The following is a 16,378-nucleotide window of genomic DNA, read 5'->3' as shown; positions in this document are numbered from 1 at the left end:
AATCATGAGTTTCAGTAGTACCCACATTTGAGCAAGTAGTGTCTGTCAGAGGGAAGATCGGCATGGTGGACGCGAGGTAGCGCTACATTATTACACCATGTGGGGGGAGAGAGAGAAAAGAAAGAGACCGGAGACCTCTGGGATCCCTCATGCTGCAGGCACTGTCTGAAGGAGGCACTGACTAAAAAAAAATAGACAAGGTGCGCAGAGAGAAAAAATGGCGAGCCTCAAGCGGCGCGGTGAACAGCTGCGTGTATTTCTTCTTCGGCAAGTGCACCAGTGAAAGGATTTTAGCCGCATGCAATATAGAATGTGATTGTAGTGCTCAGCGTCTCGGGGCGGACCGTCGTTCACTGAAAGCGCGTGGAGTTCGTTTCGGCGTCATCGGCGGTGACGGAGGATTCTGAAACCATATCGCATCACTGCAAGTTTTTTCTTTTTGCTGTAATCAAAGAGAAGGCGACAAACTTCAAGCAGCAAGGAATTTCACGACTGCGGAACCAGTGCAACATATTTGTCATTGGAACAGATTGCAAGGTATGTTAATATAGACTGCATACACGCACGACGCGACGTTGTTGGTGCTGTCTGCTTAAAAATACTGCTTGTAAGAGCGACGAGGAGCGCGGCCAACAGATTTCAGCCTCTTTTTTTGTGTGTGTGTGTGGGGCAATGTGTTAGCATTCTGCTTTCGATTGGGTATTACAGTGGTTCGCATCCTGAATGCGTTATTCTTCACGTATTAGTTTTTACACCAGAGGATAGCGCCTTCCGGAATTCCGAGGCAAAATGCTGAAGAGAGCGCTGTTTACAATGCACTCGGAGGAATACAAGCTCACTAGTTAAGCTGGTACAGCTGCCAAAGTCCAGAGGCAGAGCTTTGCTCAGCTAACGAGACATGTAACCTTTCGTAGGCATGTAGCCTTCTATAGGCATGTATAGAGAAATGTAGCTTGTCTGGCTTTCATAGAAATTGTAAAGCCATATCATTTGTTATGGGGCCGCGCGAAAGGCAATAACGGTTATAGCGTGGTTTTGAAATCCGCTCAGTGACAGCGCTGAACATCAGTTGCGCGTTCATGCGCGGCACAGGGCTTCGCTGCGCGAAACAGCACATCGCACCACCTGTGTAGTTGTAGTTTAAGGTGCAACACGTGTTCGGGTTCCGAGCGCGCGCCGTTCTCTTCCTCAGCCTTCACGCGTTGATTCCACTTTTGCAAGTATCCGCAACAGCTTGTTCTCGGTTGCTCTGATGTATTCTTGTGAAGGGGATACTGGGCACGGGTTAGTATCCTGCAGCATCTACGCTTTTTCCTATGTCGCTCTAGCGCTGTTCTCCTTTCCATGCATCTGATCCGCACCACTTTTTCGAGCGACGTCCGCTTTCTTTTACTTGCGCTTCGCTCCTTAAGTGAAACAGTAGCCGAAAACGTCCGTTCACGGCCAGGCTCGAGGAGCGGAAAGCGCGCGCTCGCCTCGAGACAGGTCATGGCTCTTTGTGGTTGTCTTCTTTGTGCGAGTTGCAGTAGCCGAAAACGCCCGTTCATGGCCGGGCTCGAGGAGCGGAAAGCACGCGCTCGCCTCGAGGCAGGTCGTGGCTCGTTGTGGTTGTCTTCTTTGTGCGAGGTTCAGCGAGTTGCAGTAGACGAAAAGGTTCGGTGGCTTCGTCTTGCGAGAATGGCGGTGGTGAGGCCGGAAGTTATGTTAACTGTTTTTGCCTAGCACATGATATATTTCTTATAATACCTCTTACTTTGCATAGCTTCATACAAAGAGCTGAGTAAAACCAATACTAATCAAAACATGTGCTTTGTTTGCGTTGCAGATGCCAGGCATCCGCTTTTTTCGTTGCCCTAGGTGTGACTGCCAGAGGTTTTCCTTGAGATGCCTTTTCAGGCACCTGTGGCTAATGCATGGACACGAGGCAAACTGGGTTTGTGGCCTAAATGGCTGCATGAATACTTTCAAAGTCTTCACTTCGTACAAGAGACATGTATACAGGAATCATGCTGAAATAATTAAAAGAGAAACAGCAGCGATGGTTGCACCACAACTTCCTCTCGACCAAGGACAAAGTGAGTGTGCTCCATTGGAAGACATTGAAGAAACGCCCCCAAAGGATGGAGACCAGGACAAGGCGCAGAGTGAGAGAAGTGAATATGTGAAGCAACTGGCAATGCTGCTGCTTAAGTGGAAAGAAGGAAGGAGGCTGACAGAGTCGACCGTGGATGAATTAGCAAATGACGTGATTTCTTTTCTTAAATCTGTAATTGAAGATGGGTACTCCACCACAGAAGAGATCGCAAATGTTAAACAGCTCTTATGCAGCCCTGAAACTGAGCAGCTCTTGACACGGCATGGCAGGTTTATGTACTGGAAAATGCATCTGTCACTTGTTGAACCCCGTACTGTGGTGCTAGGAAGGAAAAATGGGAAGATTGATAGCATGCAGTATGTGCCCTTGTGCAAAGTCCTCCAAATTCTTCTCGAAAAGCCTTCATTTTCAGACAATTTCAATGTTTACTTGAAACATAGTACCCACTTGTGCTCTGTGTTTGATGGAAAGGCTTTTCGTGAACATACATTCTTTCCTGGTGATGACACTAAGATTTGCATACAACTGTACAGTGATGAATTTGAAGTCTGGAACCCTCTGGGCAGCAAACGAGGAAAGCATAAGATAATGGCAGTGTACTTCTCACTGCTTAATCTCAGCAAACGTTTACGATCAACTTTGTCGCACATTCACTTGGCTCTTTTAGTTGAAGACAAACATGTGAAAACATATGGCATGGCTGCAATTCTTGCACCACTGCTTGAAGATATTCACAGTTTGGAAAGTGATGGCGTATTTGTTAATGAAAGCCGTGTGAAAGGGTCCATCTTTGTCTTTACCGGTGACAACCTTTCTACCCATAGGATTGGTGGCTTTCAGCAAAGTTTCAGTCATGGTAGAATTCGTAGGTTTTGCATGGCACTTCACCATGAAATTACGTACAAATATCTGGAGAGTGATTTTTCACTTCGCACTCCAGCAGGACATCAACACCACATAAATATGTTGAATGCCGGCCTGCCAACTGGGCCACTGTACGGAGTTAAGCAAGCGTGTGCTATCACTAGTCAGGGATTCAATCCAACGCAGCACTTTCCCACTGATGTTATGCATGATATGCATAAGGGTGTCATACCGTTTGTACTTAAACACATCATTTCTTCTTTAATTTCACAAGGTTTCTTTTCTCTTGACCAGTTGAACAAATCAATTGCTCATTGGAGGTATGATCCAAGGGAAACGCGAAATAAGCCAGAAGCCATCCAAAAGCAGTTTTTGCAAGGAAAGGCCACCATGAAAGGCTCACCTTCAGAGAATTTCTGCCTCTTTCGCCACCTAGCCTCTTTTGTTGGAGAGTTTGTGCCATTGGACGATGAAATTTGGCATCTCTACTTGCTTCTCCGCGAAATCATGGACATAATAATGTGCCCAGAAATTTCTGTTTCATTGATTGCTTACTTGCAGAGGAAGATTCACTTCTTTCTTCTGGACTTCAAGGCCTTGTTTCCAGCCGTGACTTTTCCTTGTAAGATGCACTATATGATTCATTATCCATCTTGCATTGAAAATTTTGGGCCTTTGACTCGGCTTTGGGCAATGCGATTTGAAGCAAAGCATCAATATATTAAGGACATTGCTCGCAGAATACACAATTCTAAGAACCTCGCCTATAGCTTGGCTGTAAGGCACCAATATTTTCAGTGTTTCTCATTGGCAGTGGAGGCCAGCAAAACAGCGCCAGACACGACCAAATGTTTGCCTGTCATTTCTGCAAACCTCCCTGAAAAAATCAAGCAGTTCTTTTCTGAGCATAACCTTGAAACTACTCATTCATACACTGTAAGCTCAGTTTGTATGGATGGGAAGACAGACGAGGCCGGATGTGTTGTTGTGGAATATGTCCGTAATGATTCCCTGCCAAGTTTTGTTCAACTCCATCAAATATTTTACATCAACAAGGTATTGCTGCTGTTGGGGAGACTGCTTGAAACTATTTACTTTGATGAGCACTTTCATGTCTATGTTGTGTCTGCTACTCAAGAAGATAAAGTGTTAACCTCTGTGCCCAGCTTTGACAGAGAAGTGATGTACATGCAAGAGCACAGGGACGCACTGTTTTGAATGCACGTCACTCATTGCTTTACTGATTTCTGAATTGTTTTTAACAACTTCCTGCCATATTCGGTGCCTTCATACTTTCATTGTGAAAATCTAGGACACAGCAATTTTTAAGCTTTCATCATTTGAAATCCTGAATTGTCGGCTGCATGCTTCTACATATGCATTGCACTTACTGATCTTTTTTCATTACATGTTCTTCAATTACAAAGTGTTAATTTTTCTGTGAATGTTTGTATGTATTATGTTGCATTTGTTCTTGATTCCACTTCTTATGGTTCACTTTTCTGGTGAATAAAATCATTTTTATCGAAATAGATTTCGTCAATTTTCATCTGTACTGTTAGATGCGGCCCTCAGATTATATTGTTTTTTACTATAATGACAGAAGATAAATGTAAGGCTCTTAAATATCACAAAACAGTTAAGAGATGTAATCGAGGAAAAATGTTTTGTGAGTTGTTCAGCGTAAGTGATTCTGACAGACTGGTAGTGCGCATATATGTTACACGATCCTAAAAACTGCTTGAGAAAAACACTTGTGTTTAGAATGGCAAGTGAAAAAAACTACCAACTATAAATGTAAAGATATGGACATCTGTTCGAACTAATGTTAAATATTGGTTCTTTATCAGTGGCTGCCGCTTTCTTGGTTGTATCTCTGGTACACACGAGCCTTACAAGCCAATGCATATATAAATATACGGTCATTTTATGTAGCCTTCTTACACCCTTTCTACACCCCACACAAAATGAAGGGTGCTTGGAGGAGAAGCACCCTTTTAGACAGTGATGGAGGGTGTATATGGTAAAATAAGGGTGTCATAAAGGTGCTCCAAAGGGTGCATATTACCGGAGCACCTTTTTAGCACCCTTAAGGGTGTAAAACTTTTTACTGTGCACAATAAAAAAATTTACACCCCTAAGGGTGTAAATGGCTTGTCGCATGGGGAGCACCCTAGGGATGTGTATATTAACACCCCTTTGGCTTGGGTGTTGCATCTGCACCCTTCTAATTGGGGTGCTGGGACCACACCCTTTTGCTAGAGGTGCTGAAACTGCACCCTTCAAGGTAGGGTGTTTCCCAATCGGCAGGTGTGTTCCTGTGACAATTCCAAATTTGTGCTTAACGAGCGACTCCACAAGTCTTTCGCAAAGCAAAAGCTAGGAACTGGCACAGTATATGCAACTGTGTAGTGTTGCAAAGAAATTAGTTAAAAATGAAAAAGCACACATAAAAGAAACCATATGGGTGGAAAATGCAACCTACTTTTATTCCACAGGCAAGACCATTATCCAGACATCCTCCGCACCTTACTCCCAAGTCGGCTTGCAGCAACATCCTGCTTACTGCATTGTATAAATGGGTGAATATGAAGAATGTTTCTCACAGAACATGGAGCAATATTTGATATCTATGCAGAAACATGACACTTCCCAAGCCTGCACTCCAAAAGCATGCTTGCGGATACTATAGTCTCTCACGCTTTATACCGAGTTGCTCAGCCACTGTGCAGAAATGGATGTAGCGCTGAGTTTATAAAGCAGCTATAAAATGTGCCACTGAAACAAGGCACTTGTAGCACCCGCAAAAAAATTAACACCAAACAGCTGAGTTGGCTGACCTTCTTAGATGATACCAAAAAAAGTAGCACTTGGTTTCTGTTCCTTGCATTAAGTTTTTGGAAGTCAGCATTTACCACTGAATGCTTTTTCACAACTTTGTTTAAAAACTTCGTGACAACTGTTCTGGGTGTTGTCACGTTCATCTTTAGGTACAGGCGCTCCAAGACAACTAGCGTGTTAAATGCATCACTGGAATAACACAGGTTGAACAGCCAGTAGGCTCCAAGCAACACAATTAGTCCTTCTGCATTGCACGTAAAAAACAGGCGCTTGCGTTCCACGACGAGGTAAAAGTAGTCTGCATCTTCAATGGACTCTCCAGAGTACAGTACACAAGGTGTGATTGGCATATCTTGACCCTGCAGTGAGAAACAAGTTTACAATTTAGGTGGCTAACTGCAGCAGTTTGTACTAGGTGTCTGGCTACTTTAAAGCTTGCATCATCCATAATACAATATTTTATACCATTAAGATATCATAGGCCATAACAGGATTTATCTGATACTTTCAAAATAAATACACAATGGTCATTATTTGGATGTATGCATATTCATCTTTAAGAACTGCTCTTAAAAACCAAAATAAAGGCATCATCTTTGCATGGATAACAGAAATATTGGATTCGAAGCAGTAAAAATGCAACTGGTGCCATTTTCTCTAAAAAAGAATGCTTAAGTTGTATTCAGAAGTGAAATTCCCCGACTGGAAAGTAAACCTAAAAATATAAAGGTGGCAGTACTTACACCTTCTTGCACAAACATATGAAAAGCTTTTGGTTCTTTGACATTTAGGGCTATTATCTTCAAGGCTGCGAGAGAAAGGAGGTCTGAAAAAAAAGTATGATCAAATATACCATCCAGCTGCAATACCAACTCGAAAAAGAAAAACCATGCCATGACACAGTTTGCCTTTCCCACATTTTGGATCCTACTGGTGACACACACTTGTTTCTTCCACTTTATAAATATTTATCTCGATGATTATATTACTATTTCACACTGACAACCAATGCAAAAAATAAAAACATTTCCTGTGGTTTTCCTGAGGTCAGTGGCTGCTGGCTTCCTCTAGTATTTGACAAGTATTGACAAGTCACGTGAAATCCACACAACATTAGATAGCATACACTTTGCACTTGACTAGTTCATTTCTTTTACAGAAACCTATGTCACTGCAATAAATGCTATCACAGGCTGTTTTTAACAAGAAAGTTCTCTTTGAGCTTGTCTTGCAACTAGGGCCACATTCACTCCAAAAAACGTAGCACAAAAATCGTGCAAAATATTTGGCAGATATTTTCGAAATAACGTCATCCTGCAAGACACTCAGAATAGCATACAAGTTTGCAGCATTTACATTTGCATAAATATCTGCAAACTCGAATTTTTTGGATCTAAAAATGTTTTTATATATGCTTCTGAACAAGTCATATCACCAATTCTATATTTGTGAGGCAATTACATCGAAAATATTTTTTAAGGCACCAGTTATTATAATATATGTAATAATCTAAACATGAAAAAAAGTACTTTAAGCCACTTGGATGTCACTTCTGCTTTCATCCTATAAGTGAAAAAAATAAAGCACAAAAAGGATATTCTGCACATTTATATTGAAATAATTTTGTACTTGATTTCTAATTCAGCACGTACGTCATGTCCTGCGTCGTGCTGGGTCCATTGGTAATGTCGCTTGCAAAAGCTGTAGTAACGGCTCACTGCAAGCAACAGCCTCCTGTCGTACAAGAGCAACCGTAGCGTCAATGCCACGGCTGATGCAATCAGTCACATCCGACCTTATGAGTCGTTTGAAGTCCTCAATGAACTACATGAGAGAAAAAGAGTTCATGCATATTTGTTTTAAGTTAATTACTTCACAGCACTATTAAGAAATATCAAACGTAATAATGGAAAACAAAATATTCTTAAGCAACAAAAATAAAGCAAAGAAACAACAGGCACTAGCCAACAGTTCGGAAAGAGGAATCGACTTGCTAAGCTCTCTTGCTGAACTGTTGGCTAGTGCCCGAGTTTTCCCCTTACCACTTGCTCATATGCTCTGTGCCCTTCAAAGAATTCCAGCTTCCAGCCCCTTCTCTATAATATTATGTAGTGTTTTTTGTGGGAAAATCATGCCATTCATTACATCATTGGTACATTAGCTATGAAGTCTGTTTCTTGAACTAATGCAGTTAAAACCTAGCTCTTGCAGATAATGCAGCTCTTAACCTTCTGTGAACCTAAGCCAGTAAAAATAGTCAGTATAAAGTCTTGTCAATAAAGGCTAAACATGCCAGCAAATAATGAGCACCATTCAGATTACCAATGATTCTAGTAATGTTCTTTTACCTTTCATGCAAAACTACCTTTTCCCACTCTAATTCACCTTAATTACTAAATCTATCAGATGGCACCGTCTCGTGAGTAGTTAGGGCATGTGACGAAACATTTTGAGCTACAAAATTGTATTTTAGGTATCCTTCATGCATAAGCAAAAAGATTAGGCCCATCGCTTACCCTCTCTGGCTGCATCATATATGGGTACAGCTTTTTCACATCTTCAATTTTCATCGTTCTGATACTTTGCAGCCTGCTCTTTGTAGTCAGAGTCATTCTCTCTCGTATGCCACTTTCATCAGGATCTCCTTTCTTTGCCTCAGCTAAAAGCCATTCTTCATGAGCTGCCAAAGTGGTGTCATCTTCTCCCAAAATGGCTGTATGCTTTATATCCTGCAATATTTCAGACAAGCTTCTAAACAATAAAATAGGTTCTTCTGGACCTCTGGATGCCTACTCCTAATACACCCTTTAAATGCTGACCTGTAATGTATGTTTCATGCAAGCAACATCTGCTACTATGATTTGATTCAAAATGTTGCATTCTCGGATTCGCACAAGTGGTCTTGATTTGCTTTCCAGCTTGTGAAATTGCAAAACAAATCACGACAATGTTTTCACACCTCCTGTAGAGTATGAATGCTTAGAACAGGAAAAGCTTGAAGTTTACCTTCATTGGTGCATACTAGTAGAAAATGGCATTAGTCTAAAATTGTTATGAATGACACATGATAAAGTGCATGCAGGAAAAGAAGAAAAGTATTTAGGAAGCATACACAATTAGTTCATTACGAATATGACCGAGTGCAACTGCATGTATACTTCCAGGATGCAAGGCAAATAATCCTAGTAAATAATGCTCAAGTCACAGGATTATAACTCGAGAGGTTTCTCACTAGCTTTGGTCTTGTGTGCCTCTTCAATTCGGTTGAAGTGAAGCCTTGAGCCTGTTTTCTTTGTGAACCAAATTTTCTCTTGTTTTCAGCTACTAGTGGATCTTCTGAAAGCCGTCGTCGCTGATTCTTAAACTTATACCGCAATGAAACTTTCCAGGAATCCTTTAAAAGAAACAGGTGAAAATAAATACAAAGCAGCACTGTTCAGTATACACAGTTCAAAATGGCTCACAACTGAAAGCACTCGACTGAACCTCTAACGTGCACAAGAAATCACTGTGAGATTAAAATCATTCAAGGCAAATTGGCATGCCAACAAAGCACATAATACAAAAAGGAGCTACATCATATTTTGTAACACTGAAACACTCAAAGGGAGTTTCCTTACTGATCCAGTTCCCACGACGTCCGTCAGTTGTGGGTACTTCTGAAGGAGAAGATGTGTAACTCTAGCATAGAAGTCCCTCGTAGGCACCCTGTACAGAAAGCAATGCTATTTTTAGAGACGAATGAAACATTAACATAACATGTTTCTAAGAAACATTACAAGGAATGTTTTAAGCACAAATTTATTAGAATATGGCCGTTTTATTGTTAACTGGAATACCAATGAAAATCAGAATGACTACCATGGTGGCAGAGCATGCAATGAAAAGTTTGCCAAAGACTGTTAAAATGTAACCCGTCGCGGCGGCTCAGCGGTAAGGCACTTGACTGCTAACCCCAAAGACGGGGGTTCGATCCCGGCCGCGGCGGCTGCCTTTCAATAGAAGCAAAAAGTGAGGCCTTTGTGTACTGTGCAATGTCGGTGCATGTTAAAATGCCAGGTGGTCGAAATTTTCAGACTCCTCGAATACAGCGTCTCTCAAGCCTCAGTTGCTTTGGGACGTTAAACCCCAATAACGGAAGTAGCCACTGATGTGTCCAGCACAACCTTTTTAAATTCGGTACTATGTGGGCATTATGTTAAATATGTAGCTTAATTCATGTAAATTGGGATTTGCTCCCTGTAGCAAAATGCAATCCAACTAACTGGCGCTATTCATCATGTGTCTAAAGTAACGGTATATGACACCATATAAGGGTGGCCAAGACAATGCTCTAAGCACGATTTTTCTGAATCTTCAAAAGGTACTTTAAATTGCAAGGGTTTACTGCATAAACATTTAATAACATGGAAGTTTATCCACTATATATATTCACTTTGGCTACTTTGATTAGAGGCTCCATGAGTTGAGAAAATGAATTGTGCGAAATGAGGTTAACACTTCACACTGAAACAGAAATGCCAGTATGACAAGTCTGGAATGCAAAAATGTATAGCGTTTTACATACTCATGGTACTCTATGGGCCCCCCTGATGCAACAATGAGTCATGCTTCATTAACTTACACTGTGTACTTCAGCATAGCATGGAATAGAAGATCCACAATCTTTCTCTGCACAGATGAAGTCAGCGGCTTGCCAGACGTGATCAAATCATGAAGTCCACCGAAGCTGGGCAATTCAAAGGCTTTTCCATTGTTGTGTGGAAATGGCAACCTAAAATATGATTTAATTTAACCCTTTGTATTTGTTTCCAGTAATCTTAGAAAGTCTATTCACTTTATGAAAAAGAATCCAACAGAAAAAAGTGGCAGGAAGACAGCATAAAATAGAATCCATTCTAAGTTGTCTAGCAATCCAGAAAATGTAGCAGAGACCAGAATTCAGATGTGCCGAGGATTAGAGGAGGAGGGAGGATTGGAAGACCCGATGAGGGGCTTCAACAAGAAAATACTTTATGGCAGAACCCCAGCACTTTCAGCTGCTGGTTAGTGTCTTATTTTCATATTACAAGGTTATTTAACTGCCGATATTTTTTTTCCCTAATAAATTGACATCACAACTTCACATGTTTATATGAAAGAAAGCGGCACACGCAGCGGCCCGATTTTTTTCTTACTACTGCTCTCATTTTCCTACAGCACTGGCCCGAAAATTTTCCTGTTGTGTTCTGACAGGGAAGACGCTTTAGTTTTTAGAGTTCAATATGCATATCTGGACTTATCATTTCTGTTTATTCAACTGGTGCTTTAAACAGCCAAAGTAGCTAAATTGCATTCAAGATGAATTTATTGAGGCATTTATTATTGGCATTATTGGCAATCGGTAAACCGAAATAATTTTTTAAACACAAATATTCTCATTAGTGCAAGTACAACAGTCACAAATTAGAAAAGGTAGTTAGAGAAAGCTGAGCAGCATAATGACCCCATGCATTTTAGTTCAACCATCAATAAAACTTACAGATCACAGTGCACAGGTTCTTGCATTGGTTCAGCTCCAATGTTATTGTGAACAGGCATATTGTGTTCCATCTCAAGCACTGTGTTCTGAAGCAAGCAATGAGAAATGATATTACTATTACAAAATGACTGATAATGCTTCCTGATTTTTCAGCAATAAATACAAGTAACAAGCAACAAATAACTGCAAACATGTAATGACAACAGCTATTTTTGATATATGCATTTACTATGAAACTGGCAACCCAAGTTCTGACTTTCGCTTTTGAAGCAAAAAGCATTTTGGTCAGACAGTGCTTTCAATCACTAATTTTAAAAATGCGTAAAGAAAATGTAAACTATAAATAGGCATCCTAAATGCTTGTGGACAGAAAAAACAAAAAATTGGCGGTGTTTAGCTCTAGTTAAACCTGGAATGACGTGATAGCTACAGCTGGCTGAGTGGACCTTGGTCACGTGACCAGCCAAGGCGCCGCTTCGCCGGCTGCTACTCCGCACCACGTGACAGCGTGGCGGCGCCGCCATGCTGAAGGCTCGAAATGCTACCGTAATGTAGCTATCACTACAAAATTGACCGTGGTTTAGCTGTGGTTAAACTTGGGTTGCCGCGATAGCGACAGCTGGCTGAGAGGAACTTGGTCACGTGACCAACCACGCAACGAACCACGTGACAGCGTGGCGACACAGCCACGGTGTGGTGGCGCTGCCACCGCCACGGCGCCCCCCCCCCCCCCCCCCCGCTGAAGGCTCAAAATGCCACCGTAAAGTAGCTATCGCTACAAAAATATGAAAGCCAATACACCCAAGCTATGGACCTACTTCACTCTGCGACGTCACGAAGATGCGGTGGCGCTGCCGTCGATAGTGACTTTCGCGTGGTAGGCTAAACAACGCCTCACTCCCCTGCCTACCGCAGTTAGTGTATGGTTCGGGGTGCTCGGAAAAAAGCAAAATCACCATGCCGACTAGCTGTGTTGCCGTGGCGTGCACTGAAAGACACATAAAGGGAAGTTCAGTAAGCTTCCACAGGTTTCGAGTCCAAGAAGGTCGCCGTAAGCAGTGGGCGGCCGCGGTGAAGCGCGAAGGATGGATACCGATGCCGGCTCATCGAATATGCGGAAAACACTTCGTCACAGGTAAGCTGAAGCTGATGCAACTTTACACACTGTGATGTGCCTGCGCAAGAGTCACCATTAACTCTAATTTGACTTTCTTCGCGACATGTAAGTGCATCTAGCACTGTGTTTGTATGTAGGGTGCGATTCCGAATGTAGTACGTACGTACACTACATACGTGCACGCAGACAACAAAGCATTTGTGTGATGCGAAGGCATTTTATTTGTTGTCGCAGGCTTAGGATGTGTTAACCTGTGCAAACAATTGCTAGAACAAGCCGTGTCACATACACAACTGTAGATATGCGTAGTCAGCGGCTGCGCGAACGAACAAAGTTGCACTCGGCGATGGTTTTGTTGTCGCGGCTAATCTAGCAATTTAACCCGTACGAAAGGGATCGCTAACAAGTTTAGCCGTGTACACCTCGAACTGCTTTCCTTGGTTTCATGATGAAGAGAGTGCACGTGTTAACTGATAACCATTTGCTCGATCCCATCCGATTTTTTCTTTACCACGTGCATGGTCTATTCACAGCTAAGTAGCCGAGCGCCTTAACCACCGAGCGTTCGCGGCGGGTACAGCTCGTAACTGTATAACGCACTCTAAAAGCGCAGAATGTAATTTCATCCTTGGTACACAGGAGAGCCATGAGACGATCCTCACCACCCCGATTATGTGCCGACAATATTCGCGCACAAGAAGAACAAAAGGACTGCAGCAGCTGCTCGCCTGCAGCGCGCCAAGGCCCGAGCCCTCGCTCGAGAAGTGCAGGAACCAATGAACACTTGTAAGTAGATTATAAGCCTGCACTTAAATGTATCATGTATTTTTACTGCTTTTTCCCCGGCTGCAATCTTTAGCACTCAAGCTTCCTACACTTGCTGATGCTTTTGCATTTCATTTTTTTTTGTCAGCACCCTCATCAGATGATCAAGTTATGGAAGCTGACGAAGCCATCAGTGATGTTGGTGAGCTGGTTGTGGTTCAGTTCTAATTAAGACAGCACTTTATTAACACAGCAGGTCATCTTTTATTATTGTATGCATCATGCTAGTTACATTATTTCAGATTCTCAGGATGAGTCCTCTCAGCTTGACATGGGAGCTACTTATTCACAGCATGCCGGTGCTGAAGGTAAGAAAGTAAAAACACGAGTATCTCAATGAACCATTCAGCTCATTCATATGCAGGCCTCGCAGCTGCACATGCATCATGGAGGGATGAAGAGATGCCATCTGCTACATCAAGCATGGGGGACGAGCTGCTCGTAGCAGTACCATGCTACATTTGCAGTAAGTGTTTTGCAGTTACGTGTGGCGTGCATCATTTATAGCCAATGCTCTTGTTTCAGAGCCAGCATATCAAGCTTTGGAAAGAAGAGCTGCTACTCTTGAAAAAGAAAACAAAAAGCAGGAGCGAGATATTGATGTCCTAAAAAAAGCACTGCATTATTCCAAAGAGAGGGCTGCAGAAGCAGAGCAGAATGTGCAGCAGGGACGCTTCTCTGCAAACTGTATCACGGAGCAGTGTGTGAGTGTGTACACAGGACTGCCAAGCAAAGCGCTTTTCCTCTTTTTTGTTTCACTTTTTAAAAATGTGGCTCTTTATATTCCAAATCGCTGCACTGTAGCAGATGCTGTTCTAGTTGTGCTAATGAAACTAAGGCTTGCGCTGCTGAACATTGACATCAGTCATCGTTTCGGGCTCTCAGAAACAACAGTGGCAAGGATAATGGTAAAGAACATACCAATCATAGCTTCTGAACTGAAGCGTTTCATTATTTGGCCTTCACGGGAGGACGCATGCAGAACAATGCCCATGATCGTGCGCAGGAAGTATCCGACATGCATGGCCATAATTGACTGCACCGAAGTACGAATTCAAAAACCATTAGGGTATTCTGCTAGGTCTAAAACCTATTCCCATTATAAAAGTTCCAATACTATCAAATTCATGGTCAGCATCACGCCATGCGGTGCTATTAGCTTTGTCACGAAATGCTGGGGAGGGCGGGCATCAGACAAGGAGATCATATTGAAGTCGGGCTTCTTGGACAAACTTCAGGAAGGAGACATTGTTTTGGCTGACAGAGGGTTTTTAATCAGAGAAGATGTTGCCCATCGAGGTGCCAGGTTAGAAGTGCCAGCCTTGACAAGAGGCAAAAGGCAACTTTCAGCTAAGGAAGTGGAAGATGCCCGGCACATCTCTAGAGTGCGTATTCATGTGGAGAGAGCCATTGGCCGCATTAAAGTGTTCCACATTCTCAGGGACCGACTGTCCATCACTATGCTGCGGCATGCAACAGACATTGTTGTAATTTGTGCTGCTATCACAAACATGAAACCTCGACTTGCATGAATATGAAGCAGAGCATGGCACAGCATCTTTTCGCTATATCGAATAAAAAGGAGCAGCAAATTGAGGCGTGTCAACATGCGAAGATTTTGCTGTGTCTTTGCTTGTGTTGTTTTAGATGTGTGTGCCGAGTGAATTGCTCTGGGACAAATTAAACATGCTATTGCGTCGCAATAACCAACGTACCTGCATTTATAAACTAATGATTGATGGCAAAGTTTTGTACGAGGCGGAACTGGCTGATGCTTTCAATAATTTTTTTACAAATATTAGTATGCCAGGAAGCTCCTCAAATGCATGTCAATATATCAGCATGCGGAATGCAAAATCAATATTTCTACAGCCAGTGAATGTACAGGAAGTAATTTCAACAATAAAAAATTAAACAGCAGCAGCAGTAGGGATATCAACGAAATTCAAATAAAACCAGTCAAGTATGTCGCAGATGTCATTGCACCAGTCTTAACGCATATTTTTAATAAATGTCTGATGACATCGACATTTCCAGTGCAAATGCAAACCGCAAAAGTAGTAGTGCTTTTTCAAAAGGGAAGCCGAAATGAATTGGGCAATTACCATCCGGTGTCTGTCTTACCTATATTTTCTAAGCCCCTTGAAAAAATAATACACTGTAGGCTTGTAAACTTTGTTCATCACTGTGAGATAATAACAAAACACCAGTTTGGGTTTAGGAAGAATACGTCTACAGAATTAGCTCTGCTTCACCAGAAAGGGTATATTTTAACACAGTTTGAATGCAAGGCAATAGTACTCAGCCTATTTGTCGATTTTTCCAAGGCATTCGACCTCGTCAATCATGATGTTCTGCTGAAGCTGGACTTTCACGGTATACGAGGGTGTGGATTACAGTTATTGCAATCATATTTATCTCATCGATGTCAAGTAGTCCAAATAAGCAACTCACGATCACGAGTGCTGCCACTGCCTTGTGGTGTTTCACAAGGCAGCATATTGGGCCCCTTGCTATTTAACCTGTGTATAAATGACATTGTTAACATTAATCAGAACGCCAAATTTATTATTTTCGCAGATGATACCAGCATATTTTTTTCTGGTAATAACATCGATAAACTTATCACTGATTGCAATGATACCATAGTCAAACTGCAGCAATGGTCCTTATCCAATTACATAAAGATTAACGAAAATAAAACAAAAGCAGTTCTCTTCCGGCCAAAAAATAAACCTGTTCCTCCTCATGCCGATACTGTTTTAAACTCTCATCCTGTTGACATTGTTGACCAGTTTAAATGTCTAGGCGTTATATTCACTGCCAATCTGCCCTGGGAATCGCATGTGAATTTTGTATTAGCCAAACTTGCTCGAATAACCGGTGTAGTCGGTCGTCTCCGATACATGCTTTCTACTAAAACCAAAATAATGCTTTATAATTTTTTTCTATCCACATGTCAAGTATTGCCAACTTGTCTGGGGCACTACTACTTTCTCTAACACACAAAAAATATTCCATATGCAAAAACGGTATCTACGCCACGTGTACAATGCTGGTTATAATGCAACCACTGCAGAATTCTTTCACAGGGCACATGTTATTACAGCTCACA

At 42.0% G+C, this 16,378-nt stretch overlaps 3 protein-coding genes across 3 annotated transcripts; 2 read left to right on the top strand and 1 right to left on the bottom strand.

The window, feature by feature from the left end:
- Window positions 1-1,825: 1,825 nt before the first annotated feature.
- Window positions 1,826-5,537, top strand: LOC144094406 (uncharacterized). The gene is made up of 2 exons (XM_077628365.1): window positions 1,826-3,581; window positions 5,458-5,537. The coding sequence occupies exons 1-2, from the start codon at window positions 1,826-1,828 to the stop codon at window positions 5,535-5,537; spliced, it is 1,836 nt and encodes a 611-aa protein (XP_077484491.1).
- Window positions 5,538-5,662: 125 nt separating this feature from the next.
- LOC144094405 (uncharacterized) lies at window positions 5,663-11,380 on the bottom strand. The gene is made up of 9 exons (XM_077628364.1): window positions 11,322-11,380; window positions 10,425-10,574; window positions 9,421-9,508; window positions 9,033-9,194; window positions 8,317-8,529; window positions 7,519-7,624; window positions 6,544-6,626; window positions 5,800-6,159; window positions 5,663-5,683 (listed from the first exon to the last, which is right to left on the bottom strand). Exons 1-9 carry the CDS (start codon window positions 11,378-11,380, stop codon window positions 5,663-5,665), a joined length of 1,242 nt encoding a protein of 413 aa, XP_077484490.1.
- Window positions 11,381-13,093: 1,713 nt separating this feature from the next.
- On the top strand, window positions 13,094-15,940 carry LOC144094053 (uncharacterized). The gene is made up of 5 exons (XM_077627913.1): window positions 13,094-13,224; window positions 13,352-13,405; window positions 13,506-13,571; window positions 13,628-13,729; window positions 13,789-15,940. The coding sequence occupies exons 1-5, from the start codon at window positions 13,215-13,217 to the stop codon at window positions 14,793-14,795; spliced, it is 1,239 nt and encodes a 412-aa protein (XP_077484039.1). The 5' UTR covers window positions 13,094-13,214; the 3' UTR covers window positions 14,796-15,940.
- Window positions 15,941-16,378: the final 438 nt, after the last annotated feature.

The sequence above is a fragment of the Amblyomma americanum genome, chromosome 6, assembly GCF_052857255.1.
Source record: "Amblyomma americanum isolate KBUSLIRL-KWMA chromosome 6, ASM5285725v1, whole genome shotgun sequence".
Taxonomy (NCBI): domain Eukaryota; kingdom Metazoa; phylum Arthropoda; class Arachnida; order Ixodida; family Ixodidae; genus Amblyomma; species Amblyomma americanum.
This window is presented reverse-complemented; position numbering and strand designations above follow the sequence as displayed.